Source organism: Nyctibius grandis, chromosome Z (genome assembly GCF_013368605.1).
Source record: "Nyctibius grandis isolate bNycGra1 chromosome Z, bNycGra1.pri, whole genome shotgun sequence".
Taxonomy (NCBI): domain Eukaryota; kingdom Metazoa; phylum Chordata; class Aves; order Nyctibiiformes; family Nyctibiidae; genus Nyctibius; species Nyctibius grandis.
The window spans coordinates 26903385-26922552 of record NC_090695.1 but is presented as its reverse complement, the minus strand read 5'-3'; the positions used below and the strand labels follow the sequence as shown (position 1 = coordinate 26922552).

At 45.4% G+C, this 19168-nt stretch overlaps 1 protein-coding gene across 2 annotated transcripts; it reads left to right on the top strand.

The window, feature by feature from the left end:
- Positions 1–951: 951 nt before the first annotated feature.
- Positions 952–18013, top strand: TMEM171 (transmembrane protein 171). Of its 2 annotated transcripts, XM_068423673.1 has the most exons (7): positions 952–1030; positions 2097–2189; positions 8211–8366; positions 10071–10199; positions 10675–11407; positions 13147–13288; positions 17743–18013. In XM_068423673.1, the coding sequence occupies exons 5-7, from the start codon at positions 10777–10779 to the stop codon at positions 17969–17971; spliced, it is 1002 nt and encodes a 333-aa protein (XP_068279774.1). In that variant the 5' UTR covers positions 952–1030; positions 2097–2189; positions 8211–8366; positions 10071–10199; positions 10675–10776; the 3' UTR covers positions 17972–18013. The 2 variants fall into 2 exon arrangements, with proteins under 2 accessions (XP_068279774.1, XP_068279773.1); XM_068423672.1 differs by lacking the exon at positions 2097–2189 and having other exon boundaries at positions 979–1084.
- Positions 18014–19168: the final 1155 nt, after the last annotated feature.

The following is a 19168-nucleotide window of genomic DNA, read 5'->3' as shown; positions in this document are numbered from 1 at the left end:
GCCTAACCAGTGGGGCAGCTTTAGTCCCGCTGTCATTCAGGTCCTACTGCTGCTACACCCACATACAAGCAGCACATCCTGACCTTCCTCCCCTGGCTCCTTGTCCTCTCGCACAGCTGCTTCTTGCACTTCACGGCTCTCTCATCTCTACTACGAAAGCCGGTTTCTTCCTCCACACTGCTACACCTAGCAAGCAAGAGAGAAATCATCTTCCTCCATTTCCAGTGGCTCCGCTGGCTCACCACTGAAGGAAATCAGCCACATCAAGGCTTGGCCTGTCTTTAATGCCTGCAAGTTCCCAACTGTGCAGAAGTAAGGCTAACATTAGTAAGACTAAAGAGGCTTCAACAACAAGAAGGGCTTCTGAAATGGGTGACGTGGCACAACTCCCCTGAAAGGGCTGCTCACCGGCCTCACCTCGAAGCCACCGGTACTGCAGGGGCACACTAGACCTCGGCCACGTACACATGCCTCCAGAGACTCCTGCAACAGCCCTGCCCAGCGAGCTGCACCCGCACCCCAGCCCATCAGCTTGGAAATCTCCCAGCCGAGCGGCAAACACACCCGCTGACGGCTTACAGCCAGCCGGGAGGATCTCCTCAGCCTGGCCTTCAGCACCCGGGGACGGTGGGTCAACCCCAGCACCTCGAGGGGGGTGACTAACATGGCGTCGCCTCGCACCTCCTCCTCCTCACCCGCCAGGGCCGCGGGCAGCGCCCCAGCGCGCAGCCGGCCGCCGACACAGACCCCGAGGCGGTTCGGGCCCGTAGGCATCAGGCGACGGAGCCGACCCCGCAGCGGCCTCCCCCTCCCTGAGGGCCGCGGGAGGGCGGGAAGCGCCCTGGCTGCAGCGGGGCGGGGCGGGGCGGCTGAGAGGCGACGCCGGCCGACCGAGGCCGCCGCCGGGCGGGGCACTCGGCACCAGGGGAGCCGCCGCGCCCGTGGTCTAACGGGGCGGCTCAGGTTGGCGTGACTTAGACCAGCCCCTGCCCCGCGCCGCCACCGCCCAGGTGCCCGCTGCCTAGTGCAGGTGCTTAAATAGCAGCGCTAGCTGCGCCACGGTAGTCCTTCGCGCCGTGGCCAGGTAAGGGGCGGGCGCTGGGAGCCCTTCGCCGCCGACCCTTTCCCGCACCTGCTCGGCTGTGCTCAACCCCGGGGGCTGCTGCTGGCCGGCCCGGGCCCCGAGGCCGTGCCGTGGTGTGCGGAGGCCGCCCCGCTGCGTGCCGCTATGGCGGGGCCGGCACAGTTCCCAACGCGGGCACGACCGGGCGGGTGCGAAAATGGCGGGCGGTCCCCGGCCTCTCCTCCGGGCGTGTGGGGGGAAGCCTAGGAGCGCCGGTGTGAGGAGAAGCAGGGCGCGGTGGGGAGAGAGGGGCACCGCCGGCGGGCAGCTTTCTGGCGGGAGGCGGGCGCTGCTGGAGGGCGGCTTGTCCTCCGGCCGCCCTCAGTGAGGGGGCTGCGGCGGGTGGGTGCGCTTGTGCCGCGTCTCCCAGCGGCCGCCGCCCGCTTGGCCGCTGTTATTGCCGTGTTTTTCCACTCTCCTCAAGAGTGGAGGCTAGGGCGGTGCCCCTGCGTGTCACTTATCCAGGGCATAAATATCCTGGGGTGAGAAAAGCCGCTTTATCTCCTCCCTGGAGAGCCTCCTGCTCCCCATGCTGCTTCCCCGCAGTGACCTTTACGCCATCCCTGTGAGAGGATGAGATGTCTCTGGAGGGGCCTCTACAAATTACTCTGCTGACATACAATGCTCCAGTTGCCAATGGTGGCATACAGCTGGGAAGGCACTGGTGAGGAGGCTCTCATTGGGGTGATGGGCTGGCCCTGCGCAGGCCAGGTGCTGCTCCTTCACAGGGAAGTGGTGGCCAGGCTTCCCTGCCTCACTCCTTGCTCCAGCATGATAGCGCGGGACCTGTGCTTTTGGAGTGTGGTCCATCCTGTTGAAGACCTTAGTGTGACTTAGAAAATTTAGTGTCTTAGAAGAGAGCGTGCCTGATGGGCTGGTGCATGAGGAGGGGTATGCCATGAGGTGCTGCTTTTCCCAGACAGAGTAGAGCTTAATTGCTTGTCCATGAGTTGGCTGTGGTTTAATGCCCTAGGCCAACCTCAAGAAACTGGGACAGGAAGACTTCGGGCAGCTTTTGGAGTCCTACATCTTCCTCATGGTCACAGTCATATCCTCTCAAAGATCTGTAAGTTTATTTGCCTGTGCCTTTTGCCACTTTGAGGTACATCAGCACCATGGGACAGACCTACCCAGAACTTGCCAGAAATTGCTCTGTCTTGTGTTACCTGTTTGAAGAAAGTCAGCTCTGGCTTTAACTGTATCCATCTGCCTTCTACCCAGTCTCCCTGCAGGTACTCCAGAAAATAGGAGCTGCTTTGTCCCAGCGCTTGTGTGCCAACAGTGTGTTGTTTAAAAAGCATCCCACCCACATGCATGGGACCCTTGAGAGCCCATTGTTGAATCTAGGTGCTGTTCTAGTTGCCTGCATGGTATCCAACCAATGAGTTACCAAACTGCTTTGCAAGCTCCTCTGTGTCTAGACACCCTTTTAGGGTCCTCGCTTCCAGCCGTGGTGTCCGGACTCTCTTCCGTGCCAAAGTGAGTGGGGAACATTTGTGGACCAGCTTCTACTCTATCTGTTTTTCTCTTGTAGCCCACAGGGACAGTAGTTGACAGCTTCTTCACAGAGTACGGTTCTGTCTGGCACAGGTCAGAATCCCTGACTGCTGGTTTGTGGTAAGAAGGATCCCTAGTGCACGTGTCTGGAGACTGGCAGGATTCGTGCCATTTTCTGGAAATTCACACTGCAGCTGCTTTCCATCAGTTCTCCAGACATTGACTCCTGCCCCACCTGCAATGGTCATAAATAACAGCATAGCATTACCCTTCTTAAACTGTGAGCTGACACAATCATTTTGTCAACCCATGTGGGCAGAGTTTCTTTCTGTGGCCTCTGCTCCCTGCTTAGTGATCTTTTTGCACAGCATCTAAATCATGGAAATCCTTCTCCTGGGATATCAGAGTTGTATGCTCTGTGAGATGAGAGCACTGTTAGGCACTAATTAGAGAGTACATACACAAGAGATCAAATTGGATATATTTGGCATCTCAAAACCTGTTAGTGCTTGTAGTCTTACTGTTGCTTGAAAGTAGAAAACTGCAAGTATATCCTGTTGGCCATTTACCCCTAGATCTTAATAAGTGATTAAAAACACCGTGGGGAGGGAAGAGTGTGGGGATGAAGGTGGCAAACTCCACTTTAGTTTAACCAGCTGTGCTCATGGATGGGTGCTTCTGGTGAATGTCAGGTTAAGACTGCAATCCAGGGGGAAAACTCTGATGTGATAAAGAACAGCAAATGGCATGGGTACAAAAGCAGATGTGAATGGAGGAGGAAATTAGAGTGAGTGAGAGGAAGTGGAGAGCTGTTCTTGTTTTGACATGGACATTAAACAGAATGAAGTTGAGAAGACTTTTCCTTCCAGGTAGCTTGTTCCTATCAGAAGTCATGGTTAAATTTGGGGAAGAAAAAAGAAAAATTAAATAAAAAAATCACACAATGGCAGTGGCAGCTTCCCAGTAGCAGTTCAAAAATTGGAAGTATGGGTGAAAACACTTAAATGGAAAACTCTTGAAAAGGATGGCTTGTGACTTCTAACAGGGTTTCCATTGTGCACTACAACTAACAGGGTATTGTAGTTCTTGAAATAACAACACAGCCTAGACCCGATCCTTCTGCATGAAATGATTTGGGCGCTTTTGCAAGCAAAAGAGCAGGAATGGGGCCTACTCTGGGAATCGTAAAACAAGAGGGACAGCAGTGTTTTAATTCTTCCAGTGCTTTTTTTTTTTCTTTTAATCCTCAGTTCCTGAATTCATATGACTGCATGAAGCTATCAAATTTCATGAGTAAAGGGGAGTAAATTTATAGCCCTGGTGTTTGCAGGGGAAATCTTGGATGATATGAACTCTGAAGGTTCAAACAGAAAGCAAAAAGTCCCAGTTTCATCATTAGAACTTGTTTTTTAAAATCCTTGGAGTTGTCCATAATGTGAAAGTTGTAATGCAAGTGTTGCATAGAAAAATGACAAGAAATTGTGATGTTATTTCCTGTTCTATGTATCTGGCATGGGCCAGACTTACAAAAGGGTGTAAGTATCATTTACTGTGTCATTTACCGTCATGTCACTGTGTCATTTAAGTTAAGCTCATAACCAGACTTCCTTTACAACCTATGTTTCCAATTCCCTCTTCCCTCATACTTAACTGCCTCTACACTACTTGATTTTGTTTTAGCAGTTTCTGTCCTGGTATTTCCATGTCTGCTCTCAGACTTGGGGTCAATATGAAGGAAAAATTCCCTTAGGTCAGTATGCCTGTGGAGATAATCAGATCTAATAGAAGTATTTCAAGCACATAGTCAGTATAAGGCTTGATTATTTCTTAAAATACTTTTTCTTGAGACATAAGAAATAAAGCTTAATCTGGCATTGGGTTTTCTATTAAAATTTGGTGGTAGTGTAAATGAAAATTAGTCCTCCCTTGGCTTTTGCAGCATAAAATCTGTGGCTTTCATCTTCAAAGCCACAGCAGACTGTTCTGAATGTTCCTTCTTTTGTGGCCTGAAAGAATTAAGAAAATATGCACATGCTTCATTTCTAATGTGTGTTTTAACTTAATCTCATAACAACAAGATTGATGGAAGAGAAGTAGGCGCTGTGGAGTAATAAGAACAAATCTCTAGATTTTTCTTTTTAAGGGCTAAACATTTGAATTTTTTTTTTCCTTCACATTATTTCCTTTTGTCCTAATTTACTTGTACTTATGTCCATGTTTTCTTCCCTAGAGGGAATTGCAAAGAAAGGATTCAAAGTTCTAATTATAGTGTATTGCTGTTATAATGGTTAATGTGCCTCAGCAGAAAAATATCTCAAGAGAGTTGTGTCTGAAACTGGGCTTTGCTGGTTTTGTTGTTGTTGGGTTTTTTTTTTATTTCAGAGGCTATTTACTCAGTTTTGTGCATTTATTGGTAGGTCAGTAAATCTGAGCTACCTCAGATCAATTCTGAAAATAGGATGCTTTAAGGGAGGTCCCTCAGTTTTGCTGTTTGAGATAGCCAGCTGTGAGACTTTGCTTCCTGCAGTGGACTTCTTGCTGTGTGGCGCAGCCTGTTCCCTTGCTCATCGAGTCTCATGCTGCTTGTGCCTTTTACCTGCATGCTGCTCTCTGCCCTCTCCCATGCTGCTGGGGGTCTGGTTTGATGTTCATCAGTAAAATGTCTAACAACTTCATCGTTCGTGTATCTGCTCAGATGATTCTTTAATTGGGTCCTGCTCTTACAAGTGGCTAAGTGACTCGATAGATTGCCTTGCATTGCAGATGGATAATTATGTATTTGAGTGACTAGTGGGTTTTATGGTTGTGTTTTGTTTTTATCCCGGGGGGCACTGCAGTTACTGGGGAGTGACGCGAAGCTTATTGTGGCTGACACATGTGCAACAGTTTGCTTCCAGAAATCACATAATACTTTGTTTATCTTGTGGAATAACTGTTGTTGAGGCATATGTAAGAAGGAGTCAATCTAACTTGACTTTTAACTTCCAGTCATCTGAATTAGTAGCAGGGCAGCGGAAGCTGGTAGAGAAAAGGCTGAAGGTTAACTAACAAACAGCAGTGACTAAACCGATTCCCTGCTTCCATCTGTGACAAACTCCTCCAGTGCATATGTGTCCTTCCAGATATATCTGAGTCATAGATGAAGTTGTCTGTCATGGGAGACTGTTGGTGAGAGGAAGAGGGCAGTGTTAAAGTACTGCAATATGAGCACACTTAAGTACATCCTACACTTGGTAGGGGACAGCTTTCTCATGGTCCATCCAGACTTGCTATTTTCCATAGTGTCCTGGTTTGGCCTAAACCAGCCCGATTTTCCTTTCAGTGATTTTTACTTTCAGCTAAGTCTCCTCTAAGTAACTGCACTTTCTGAAACTAACTGCATGTTTTTGCAGACAGTGTCTGCTTCCAGGACTGATAACGCTCGAAGTTTGTAGTTATCACTGAGGCACCGGTAGGGATGTTGTGCAGAAAGGCTCTTGCTGTACTTGTTCTTGAGAGAAACCAAGGTCACTGCTGAATTCCTCACTGCTTACGAGTGAAGAGCCGAAGGGGGGTCGCAGCTGCAGGGGGGAGCGGACAGGGCAGGTGACCCAAAATTGACCAACGAGGGTATTCCATCCCATACACGTCATTCTCGGTATAAAGCGGGGGGATCACGAGGGTCTCGCTCTCTTTCTGCTATGGCCGGTGTCCAGGGAGGACTCCGTCTGTTTTCCTGCTGCCCCCGATCCCGATCCGTGCATCCCTGAATCCAGCTCTCGACCGTCGCTAGGCCCAGCCTGGGCCTTCCCGGAGCCTGCCCTGCAGTGCCGGTGGTGACGTGGCTGACTTCAGGGGAGCTCAGTCTCGGTTTTGTATATATATTTGTATATATTTGATTATTTCTATTATTATTATTATACTTTTTTTTTCATTATTATAGTTTATTAAAACTGTTTTAACTTTCTAACCCAGAAGCCTCTCTCCCTTTTCCCTTTCCCTTTCCCTTTGTGGGGCGGGGCGGGGAGGGTTAAGAGAGAGCATCTACCACAGGTTTAATAGCCGGCCCAGCTTTAAACCGTGACAGATTTATTGGCGCCCAACGTGGGGCTCGAGAGAAGCTCCGACAGGTTGCTCTGATAAGTCGAATCCCAGCTCCAGTGGGAGGAGATCCAGAGAGCTCAGCCAACAGAGTATCAGATTTCTTCCTTTGAGATTTACGAGGGGTTGGAAATTAAAACAAATAGCTAAGATGATAATGTCATTTGCGAACCTTGTGTTACCTTTTTTCTTTTTAAAGCTTGTTTTACAGTTAAGACAGTTAAGTGTAATCATACCTTACTTGCCGTATGCGCTGTGTGTTAGTGCTTACATGTGGTTTAACAGGGTGTGCTGGTCGAAATGTGTCGTTTCAGTATGCGTTGTGATACTGATTTATGTCGTGATAGACTGGGCAGTCATTATTCCGATCTCTTATCTCTATGATACAATGATGGGCAGCTTTAATCGCGAATCGGTAGCTGCGCACACTGGGCGTCTTTTAACTGATTTTTATAGTATCTGCTCCTTTTTTGCCAAGCTGATCCCTACAAAATTCGAACAGGGCATGTTGTTATTTTTGGGTGTCCTGAATGTGTTACTGGTGTGCTATGTGATTAGATGTCAGTGCGGCAACAGCGGTAGATATCATGCTGCCCCTGTAACCAGGAGAAAACACCGAAAGAAATCAGCTAGTAAAGTGAAGGATGATGACTCAGAGCCTTCTAAGGCAGAGCCAGTGCAGGACCCAGGTGAGGGCCCTTCTCAGTCAGAGTCAGGGCCTGACACAGAGGGGGGTTTCCTTGATCGTCTTTTTAAAGCAGACCCATCACACAAGAAAGATCCTTCTAAAGCAGAACAATCACAGGAGGACTCGGACTCGGACGTAGAGATAACCTACCACTCCTTATCCCTGAAAGAACTGCGAAATATAAGAAAAGATTTTAGTCGTTATGACGGTGAGCCAATTATTACCTGGTTGCTCCGATGCTGGGATAATGGGGTGGATAGCATAGAACTGGATGGTAGAGAAGCCAGACAGTTGGGATCCCTGTCCAGAGATGGTGGTATTGATAAGATGCTTCCAAGAAGGTCAAACACTATCAGTCTCTGGAGGCGACTCTTGTCAGCTGTAAAGAGCAGGTATCCCTATAAAGATGATGTTATGAGCCACCTAAGCAAATGGACCACTATAGAAAAAGGTATTAACTACCTTAGAGAACTGGCTGTGCAAGAGATCATTTATAGACACCCACGGGACATTGTAGATCCTGTAAATCCTGATGAAGTGGAATGCAACCAATCCATGTTCCGGAAGGTTGTGAGGAGTGCTCCACCGACACATACCCATACATTGTCAATATTAGTCTGGGGAGAAGATGCTATGGCACGACCTAGTGTGGGCAAAATGGCTAACTGTATGCGACAGTATGAAGATAGTATTTCTTCCCCACTGCAGGCCCGTGTCTCGGCTGTGGGAAAAGTGACTTCTAAGGAAGACAAGGACTCATTGAAACAACTGTCAGAAAAACTGTCCAGGATCGAGAATCAACTTAAATCTCTACCTACACAGGCACGCGTTGCAGCCTTTAGGAGGAAACGCCCTCCTACTGGACCGGCTCAAAGGAAACGGAACACGTCACGAGGTATCCTGTGGTTTACCCTGCGTGATTATGGGGAGGACATGAGCAGATGGCATGGACAACCTACCAGTACCCTACAGGCACGAGTACGTGAGTTGCAAGCTAACAGAAATACCAGAGAGAATTTTCCTAGGAGGATGGCTGCTCCAGTTACCAATGAGCAGGAGGGGTCAGGGTAGATGGGCCTCAAATCCCTTTTTTCCAAGAGTGAATAGGGGAAATGAAGGTCCAATCCCCGTGAGCTGCACGAATCCAGTCTTTAATTAGAGGGGCCCTGCCTCTAGCCAGGAGGAGGAGAGGGATAACCGGATTTATTGGACTGTGTGGATTCGATGGCCTGGCACATTAGAACCACAAAAATATCGAGCCCTGGTAGACACTGGTGCACAGTGCACCCTCATGCCATCGAATCATAAAGGGACAGAATCTGTCAGTATCTCGGGAATAACAGGGGGATCTCAAGAGTTATCTGTATTGGAGGCCGAAGTGAGCCTAACTGAAAGTGAATGGAAAAAGCACCCCATTGTGACCGGTCCAGATGCTCCGTGCATCCTTGGCATAGACTACCTTAAGAAAGGGTATTTTAAGGACCCAAAAGGATATAGATGGGCCTTTGGTGTAGCAGCTGTAGAGACTGAGGACATTAAACAGCTGTCTACCTTGCCTGGCCTCTCAGAGGATCCTTCTGTTGTGGGGTTGCTGAAAGTTGAAGAACAACAGGTGCCAATTGCTACTGCCACGGTGCACCGACGACAATATCGCACCAATCGAGACTCCCTGATCCCCATTCATAAACTGATTAGACAATTAGAAAATCAAGGAGTGATTAGCAAGACTCGCTCACCCTTTAATAGTCCTATATGGCCAGTGCAAAAGTCTAATGGAGAATGGAGATTAACTGTGGACTATCGTGGCCTAAATGAAGTTACACCACCTCTGAGTGCTGCTGTGCCAGACATGCTAGAACTTCAATACGAACTGGAGTCAAAGGCAGCCAAGTGGTATGCCACTATAGACATTGCTAATGCATTTTTCTCTATTCCCTTGGCACCAAAGTGCAGGCCACAGTTTGCTTTTACCTGGAGAGGTATCCAGTACACCTGGAATCGACTGCCCCAGGGGTGGAAACACAGTCCTACTATTTGCCACGGACTGATCCAGACTGCACTAGAAGAGGGTGGAGCTCCAGAACATTTGCAATATATTGATGACATCATTGTATGGGGTGATACAGCAGAAGTTTTTGACAAAGGGGAGAAATTCTGAAATTCTCCTCGGTTTCAGGTTGGCTTTTGAAGGATGATAGCCATTTGGACTGAGATCTCTGTGGTTGCTAGTCACAATGGTATGGAGTACAGGTGTCCATCTGAGCCCTGTAGGCCAGAATCTTGGAGCAACACAAACTTCCTTGTGGGTAATGGCAGAAATAATTTTTCCTTTCCTAGAGCTCACTGAATGGTATTATGTCCTAACTTTCAGTCAGTCTTTCCCTGCCGCAGTTTGTCCACATCCAGCAGATTTGTTATCCATACTACCATATGGACTGTTACTGGCCTCAGCACTAGTTTCTGTTTTCTTCTGTTTTACTTCTGAATCTAGACTCCTGTGGGCTCAGAAGCCTTCTGGGAGCCACTTTTATTGTATTTCTTTTTAAAGCTTTTTTGGAGCACAGACAAAGGATTCAGGAGAAGGGGAAGCTGAAGGGAAGTATGGGAGCAGTACACGGTCCTTAGTATACCTTTTTTCTTTTTTTCTTTTTTTTTCTTTTTTTTTTTTTTTTGTCTTTTCAGAACGGAACCAAAAATCTTCTGTATACTTGCTCTTGCAGCTGTATAGGAGTGGAAGCTGATTTAAGGAGAGAAACAGAAAAGTATTTATTGCCTGTGGAAGGAGAAGCAAGATTTATATGCTTTGAAAAGGTATGTGTTAGAAGATCTACTTGGTAAAAAGTTCAATAGTCATCAATACTTACTTGCATTAAGGCTCTTTCTGTTAAGAGCTGTCACTTCCTGCCACTCGCTACAGAAATTCCCCCTAGCTTTCTGTTTTTAAGGGGAAAGCTAGCCTGTGCTTGTTCCCAGGATTCAGCCTTTGAAAATAATGTCCCCTTAATCACAGGACTGTGTATCTAAAGAAACAACTCATTTGGCTGTGCAACAGCAATTATAGTTGTTTTCAGTCTTAACTGTAAAGCAAGTTCTGTCTCTTCATCGACATTTGACAGCAGCAAACTTGATTAGGTCCTGTAATCCTTAATGGAGGTACTAAAAAACAGAAAATATACCAAGAGTATACAATAGGCTGAGTAGTAAATGCAGAAGTAAACACTATAATGTAGCTAGTCCCACTGTTTTTTTTTTTCTTCTTTTGATTTGTGTATTTTCATGTTCACAGATCTACTGTAGTTTTCTGCCACTTAATGCTAACAGGAAAAAAAAAAAAAAAAACAAACCACAAAAAAAACCCAGCTCATCTGCTTGAGGACATTTTGTTATAATGTATCCAGTGGCTGTTCCTGCACCAGGAGGTGAAGGAAATAATGGACAACATGGGAAACTTATTTTTTTCCTTTTTGTTTTTGGAGCTGTGTTGCTCAGCGCTGGATTCCTGCTTTCAGTCTTTATTCTCCAGTCGTGCCCATCTGGAACCTTCAGTGACTGTAACGAGGTCCTTAAGGCTGCTGGGCCTGTGCTGGCTGTAACTGGACTGGTTTGTATGTTACTAGCACGATCAAGGGCCAGGCTGTATATAAGACAAAGACAACTGCAAAATGAGCAGGTGTACAGCCTTGTTTTTTGTCGTGGGAGCTGTCAGTTTGCCCAGTTTCTCATATTTGGATTCCTGTTTTTAACTAGTGGAATGCTAATTAGCATCCTGGGCATTTGGGTTCCTGGCTGCAGCCCCAGCTGGCACAGCATACAGCTCAACCACACCGGCAGTTCTGATGTGGACCTCCAGGGCTGTGGATTCCTGTCACTTCAAATCATGGGACCTTTGATTGTGCTCACTGGGTTGTGTTTCTTCGTGATAGCTCATGTTAACAAGAAACAAAACTTAAATCTCAACCAAGAATCTTGTGAAAGTGAAGGACATCCTCAGAGCCCTGAATCTTTTCAGGTTACAGTAGGTGGGTAAATAATGTGTGAACATTACATTGGAGGGTTAGTGGGAGTTTTTTTTCCACTAATGATTTACCTCTGAATATTACTCATTTGAGCTCTAAGCATGTCAGTTCCGGCATGTCAAACCAGCCAAAACAGAAGAATGTTGCTTTGTCTCCTATGTTTTCTGTATGGTCAGTTCAGTTACCTTCCTCTCAAAGACAAAACCTCTTCTTTGGCATAAAAAGAAAGGTCTGACTGTCTGTGCAAAAGCAGTCATGTAATCTGACACAAATTAGTCCAATCCCACTTCCTTTCCCAAAGGTTGTAGCTGACAGTGCAAATCACAAGTCTAATGACTTCTGGGACTATATTTAAGATTTATTTTAGCCTTGAGTTCTGACCCCTTAAACAGGAGAATCTGAATCATAAGCAGTGTATTGTATTTTTTTAATCATAGCCACATCTTCCATCAATCAGATTTAATTGCAAGATGCTTCTGTTAATTGCACAGTATTTGAGTAAATGTGGTATGTTAGCAGGGAATGTTCCCCTGCATATAGCACTGCTTTTAGTACTCCATGAATTCATTCTATGCACAGATTATTCTGATAACTGTCTAGCTCTCAGAAAGGATTAATGAGTCAATCATAGTATTGCTGGACTGTCATCTGACTGACTGGACTTGAAATTGCAAAACTTTTTTCTTTCTCCCTGTCAAACCAATGTATGGACATGTAACCTGGTGATCCTCAGAAAATGTGAGGGTTTAAAGTCAGTTTTCCAGCCACCAGGATAAATCCAAGGGTCGCAGAGTGGAAATCAGATTGTCTTTAAAGGCAAGAAAGCAAAAATAGTGGATTCCTTTTATACTTCCATTAGGAAGAGTAAAACTGAAAGGCTGAACGCTGAGGTCTGGTTGGCATAGTGATGTTCTGCAACATTGGTGACACAGCTAGAAAACACACACCACCTCACTCAACATTTTTGAAGTTCCCTGACATGTCCCTGCACACCAATTACAAAGGAAAAAAGGTGCCAGGCAGCTGTGAATGCTTATATAAATTATACAAGCTCAGTGACTGATACTAACTTTCTGTTTAAAAATAAATAAATACATTTGAAACTCCTCAATTACAGTGTTGAAATTGGGAGATATGCTGGACAGTACACTTAATAGTGAATTATGTATCAATAGCGTCATGGAACTAATGTTAGTAATGTGCCTTCAGGTACGACTAGTTTAGTAGGGAAACTGTCAAGGTACAGAAAGCCAGTCATCAGAACCATTAATGACTTGAATACTTTTGTTATAACACAGCAGTAGATATGGAGAAACTTAAACCACCCTATTCTAGATATGCGAGGAAAGCTAAATACTTACCTACCCTTAAAGTGAGCCAACAGTAACTGTGTGCTTTGCACTTCCAATTTCTGAAGACAGCCAACAGTGAAGAGGTTTGTGTCTCTTAATTAGATTAGATGGAACACTCCCCCTCTCTAGCTGTATTTTCTAAATGAAATCTTCCAATTATGAATGTACTGCATCTTTATTTTGGGATAATTTTGGTTTTGAATGTACCTCAAATGTACTTTAACAGCCCACAATATAACAGTTCTGTATGTGGGATCATTGCACTTTATCTTAAAAGGTAGACCAGTACAAATAATGTAATTCAAAAGACAGGAAGTACTCTATGATACAGTTAGAATAAACAGTGGTGCTCAGCTTTTCAGAGGTAGTAATTGGCGTTTTTTTTCCTAGGTGATGCTGTAATGGTATTCCCACCTCCACCACCTCCTTATTTTGTTGACTCTGTGTCACCAACCGTGACACATTGTCTAATGTCAAGTGGTTTACCTACATGTGAAAATCCTCCACCATACCACTCTATCTTCAGTGATGGGTAAGACTGTTTCCTTCTCTGTCTTTGGAAATCTGAGGTGTTTCTCAAAGTATCCAAGACCATGTTCTTAAATAATCACTGTGAATTAACTCTCCAGTAGGCACTACAAAGTTTTCTAGTGGATCACTCGACTTAAGATACCTTACTTGAAACCACATTAAAATATCCTAGTATAAAAGGGGAATCACAAACCACAGAGTGTCCTTCATGAGGGTTAAATTCTTACCAGTTTATTATGACTGAAAAGAACTTCTGAAGTGAAAACAAAGACTTAAGTCAGTGGCCTTATTTAAATATACTTAGGTTAGATTTCTTCCACAGATTGTCCAAGAGAAGGTGCCCCTGACAGCAGTGCTCCAGTGGCATCATGTCCACACTGCCAGATTTTAGGAAGCCTCTCTAGAACAAATGCAGCCAGCCCTTCATGACACCTATCCACAGGTCCTGTGAGCCTGGGAACACCACTTCAGTGTGTTCTGTTCTCCCTGTGACCCTTATCTCAGTGCCTCGAGGAAGTGAGACCTGCTGTGCTGGTCTGCCTTGTTCCTGCTGTGGCAGTGCATCAAGTTAAAAGGATGCCTTGATATTGCAGGAGAAGAGCAGGAGGTTCCAGGGAGCTTAAAAGGGGGGTCGCAATGCCAACTTAATCTCAAGATGTTGTACCTTACCCATGCAGCCACTCTTCCATACATTGAGTACAGTTGATTTGCTAGATGCTTCCACCACCAAGCTCAGGCAGCAAAAGCTGCTGACTGACTGAAGAGTTGTCTGTACCACAGGAACTTGCAGGGTTATTTATCCCCTCTGGGTTACCACCATTGGGCTGCTAACTTGAGAGTGAAAGAGGTCACTGCAAGGGTCACATACTAGGCGCCAGAACTAGATCTGGCTGGGAGAGCTAGATGCCACATGCCTAGAGCACCCAACTTATTTTCAGGCCCTTAATGATCCAGAATTGACTTGGCTTTACCTTTTGAAAGGTCCTATGTCAGCTTGGTTTTGATCTGAGTCAGTAGGTGGTGTGGGATTTTTTCACTGGATTACTTTAGGTACAAGACTGTACCTGCAGCAGCCTAAGCACCACCACTACAGCAAGAGCCTCACCCTGCCTGGCTGTGTCCAGTCGTAGTAGTTGTTGGGCCATTGCTTTAATAGCTTTCCACTGTACCCCAGACTTCACCACTCACATGAGGCAGTGTGTGCCATGACCAGCTGTACCAGCTGTGTGCCTGATGTTGGTATTTCTTCAAAACTCTAATGCTGATCTTCCCTTTGAACAAAGCAAGCACAAACCCTCTTCCTGCCCAAAGACCTAAATGCCACAGGAGGAGGATACTTGTGTTCACAATGGTGCTTATTCTTGTTACCACACTGTGTGCAGCCATGTCTGTGGTTTTTTAGTCATCCTTTGAAGTATACCTGGTGGATTCTTGAGGCTCAGCCTCACTGTGTGAGGCACTCTTTTGTCTAGTCAGTCACCATCAACAACTCCTCCTATTATCTTGCTTTCCCTGGTGCCCTCCTCCAAACATTTTCTCCCCAACTTTGTTGGAGACAGCAGATGCCTACTTCTATTGCTTTTACCACAAGCCAGACTGTCCTTCTGCCTTTTCTCTAAATCGCTTTTTTTTTAAACATAAACACCTTTCTATCAAAAACCCTACTGACTCTTCCTTGCTATTAGTGCAACTCTCTCTAGTGCACAGTGGGACTGGCCTCCAGTTAAAAAAGTGATCGTGTACATACCACCCAGGGAAGGGAGACGCTCGGTGTTTGGTTCCCACTGACTGAGATCCAGTTTGAGGTTGGTGACTTGTGCTGAGGGATACAGCGCCTAATAAACCCTAGCTACACACATAACTCATTCAGTCTGCTGTTTTTCCACTTAAATGGTTTCAGAGAGTGTACTTCTTGTACAAAGCTGTTGAGAATCTGTTGATTATTCAGTGTCCTAAACACCTGCTGATTCAGGATGACAAGGGCAGATGTGGGATGAGAAGATGTCAGGGTTGATCAAGCAAAAGTGCTTTCTGGAGAGCAGTGGCTTTCATGACCAGGCACAAATTGTTGTGTGAAGAAGCATTTTATTTTGTTAAGTATAACAGCCTTTGCCTGTTCTCAGGTTACAAGTAAAATATATCAGCACTTAGAGCTATACTGCTGCAATCAAAGGACACCCAGAGCAAACAGGAGAGAAAATAAATTCCTGCTGTTGAAAGAAGGAATGTACATGAAGTCTGTGTGGTGTTACTGTGCTGGGTGAAGATGTCCACAGCTGGAAGGTGTTTCATACCAGCTGCTGCTAGTCCTGGAGTTAGGCACCACACTGAGCCTGTCTGTGCTACAGCTCCAGTGTGCACTGTAAATCCTTTCTGGCATGTACATCCCAGATGTACATATAAAGCAGATGGATGTTTGTGGAGAAATGTCTTACCCTGAGCGTGAACCTGGACCTCTGGTAGCCTCAAGACAGCCAATTCAAACATGGCCCAAGGGCACCCTCAAAAAACATTTCAGTTTAAATACGTGTAGAAGACCAGGCTGGAGCAGGTAACTGGAAGAAATGTGGGAACATACATGTTCTGCTGTAGCCTTACAAGCAACTGAGAGACAGAGTGACTCTTGTACCACCTGTCTGTAAAACTACAATGCACAAAACTGAGAGCCGCAAGTCCTCTCTTCCCTGTAATTTCAGGCCCTGAGTTCAGATGTGGGCTCTCTGCCCATGTGCTTGGTAAAATTTGTGGATTATGAAAGGGTGTGGAAGAATGCAAGCAGCACATCCTGCACTGAAAAAGCGAAAACAAAGGGCAGTGGGGGAATGGCAAAAAAGCTAGTTCTTCAGCCTTCTTGTGGACTCCCCCTGCTACTGCATACCGGGTGACCCCTCTTTCCTTCACCCATTCTCCTACAAAATCCCCTGCAGCTAGATCAATTGCCTCCCACAAATGTCCAGTTCTGGAGCTCCGAACTTTGTGTGTGATTCCATCAACTCAGTCATCACTGATTGCCTGTCTAGACTTCTCTGTTTTGTGAACATACGTACACAAAGAGACAGTTTGTAGCCCAGCTTGTTGGGGCAGTTTCTAGTAGAGTGGACAAAACACCTCAACCTTGGATGCAGAAACCTTGACCTCCTGCTTTGGTGTTCTGTGGCTGGGGGTGCTTTAGCTGGTGCCCTTCCATGCTACCCAGGGTACTCACAGAGACCCTGTGAACTGATACCACCTCTTGGTATTTCACTCAATTGTGTTCTCCCATAGCTGAGCACTTGGTAGCAGCCACAGTGTCTTGACTAGTGTGAATTGGTTCCCAGGCCCTTTCATGGAGGAGAAGCAGTGGCTTCGTTGCTTCTAACATAGTGCCACAATTGAAGATCCCAAAGCTGGAAGGGAATACGCATTTCATATGTGGGTGGTTACTAGGCAAATGTGATTTGCCTCTTCAGTCCATTGCTCCATGTTCTGCCAGCAAGTGCTGTGGTGGAGGCTGTGCTGGATGAGAGAGCCTGTAGGAAGCGGAGTCATGGTCTGATCCCAGAAGTGGTTGGTTTTTCCTTGATATTTGTTATATAGTGCTTCAGCATTTGTCTTTTACAGTCTCTTCTCTCTCGTTTAAACACACACTGTCACTCACCAGTAACAGCACTGAAGATGAGATGACTGTGCTGTGTGTTCCTCCTCCTCACACAGTATTGGTGGGGGTACAGATGTATGCACAAAGGCAAGAGTCAGCTCTAGGAGTGAGTCATGAGTAATGAGGCATTCTTCCCTTTCCTTGGGAAGCAGCTGAAGCAATATGCTGAGAGACAGCTCCAGGATGAGATGAGCAGGGTACCAGAACCATGCAGGTGCAACTGATTGGGATCCAGTTATGATGGTCAGAGGAGGGCAGTGAATACTTGGCTGCCCTCCTTGGCTGTCACTGGGAACTTAGCAGTTTGGTAATGTCCAGTTGCTTCTGTTACTCCAGCTCTGAGCAGGAATGCTACTCCTTATGTCTGTCATGGGTTGCTGGAAAGCTTAATAAAGCTTTCAAGTTGCCTTTTGTGGTAAGATCTCAAATAGCGTCTAGTAACTGTCTTTCATAAGGGAAGGTGACAGTGTGTATGTGATAGACTACAAAAGGGAAGATACATTAGGAGCTAAGGATCAGAAGAACATTTAATAAGATTGTGAGACAGCCCTGCCTGAAGCAGCTAATACCCGTAAGCCAGGCTGTGGCTGGTGATGTGAAAGGTTAGAAGGGAGATTGTTTGCCCTTCCTCTCTGAAGTAACAGAATTTTCATGAGTCATAATGTAGCCCACAGAATGAAATCCTAATGCTTGTGCAAGTTCTTTGCTTCGGGATTTTTAGGGAGTGTGTGCATACATGTATGTTTATGTAAGTCAAGTGGAATTTCACTCACTGTACCGAAAATAATTATGCTAATATGCAGTTTTGTGTTTTATAGAGCGCAGCTTGCAGATGATGAAGGAACAGTTGCTGTTAGAGACTATGAAACCGTATATACAATTTCTGGAAGCAGCTCACCTTCCGATATTTTACCGATGCTATACCTCTCCTCTGAATCACCTCCAAAATATGAAGAAAAAGCATCAATAACAAATAATGAATATTCTCCATCTTCTTCTTCATCTTCTTCGTCTGTTTCCTTAGCCACATCTGACACCAGCTCATAGAGGACTGTCAGTTAGACTTAATTTTTAAATTAAATTGTACACTCAGAGTTACAATTTTTGAATTTATTTACATTTTGTAATAAAAGCAATAATGTTGTCTGTGTCTAATTTTTCATCAAAAAAAATGATGAATTTGGGTTTCAAGAAATATTAGATAATGCTAGGCTTCTGAGCAAGTAGTCTGAAGGGATTCAGTTCACTGCAAGAATGTTAAATGCTCATGTTCTGTTACAGCTTCGGTTTCTATTTTTAGTTCTACAATGGAGGTGGTAAGTAGAGACCAACTTTTTTTTGCTTATTTTAATTAAATCTGGAGCTTCAAAAAAGAAATAATTAGGAAGTGTTTTTATTTCTATTTTTGTATGATGTTTTGGAAAAGACTTGTTTGCAAAGTTACTGACTTTGTATATACTCTGAGAGCATCACAAATAGGGGTGTTTAAGATTGGGACCAAATATGTTATGGAGAACTTAAATTGTTACTTTTTGGTCTGCCTGGTAACAAACACTTCCATAGCTTAATTTAAACCCTCTCTGGTCCTTATGTAGGTATAATCCCTGTGAAGATCAGTTCTAGCCAGCAGTTAAGAGCCCTAAGGCAACACTGAGGACAGTTAATAGGCTAACAGTTTAACTGTGTTAATGACTGATTTCAGAGGGATTATACTAATGTTATATATCATCATTCAAGGTTTACAGAAGGAGTGCTTATTTTGTGAGAGTGAGCGCCCACTCGGCAATGATATCTTCCAGGTGCAGACATTACTTATCAGCAAGTGCAAGAGAGGCAGTTTCATGGAAACACATGTAACATGTTTTTAACTGACAGTACTGGGCAGACCCTTCAGAAATACAACCCTCTTAGCTCCTCTGTCCCCGTGCAGCCCCCAAGTTAGTGGTAGCTGCCTGCCTTCAGGATGGAGTGACAACAGGTTCTAGCTCCATTTTGCGTGTGTTTGCACCCATTCCCAAACTGAAGGGTTTGCTGGTAGTAGGTAAGGATAATTAGCAGGAACTCAGTTGCTGCTCACCTTTGATGCTTTATGACTTGCTCTGAACCCTGTTTGAGAAAAACAGACCTGATTCTGCACTCAGAAGGTGGCAGAGCTACTGTTTGGGCTTGTTTCAGCATGGAGAACTTACCAGCATTAAAACATCTTGCAAAAGTGATCTCTGTCTTCTTCATCTGAATCTCTGA

Bases quoted from the DNA above. Each gene is read 5' to 3' on its own strand.
- TMEM171 (XM_068423673.1), top strand. From the start codon at position 10,777: ATGTATCCAGTGGCTGTTCCTGCACCAGGAGGTGAAGGAAATAATGGA. The intron at 11,408-13,146 runs GTGGGTAAATAA...TTTTTTTCCTAG, and splicing joins ATCTTTTCAGGTTACAGTAG to GTGATGCTGTAATGGTATTC. The intron at 13,289-17,742 runs GTAAGACTGTTT...TGTGTTTTATAG, and splicing joins CACTCTATCTTCAGTGATGG to AGCGCAGCTTGCAGATGATG.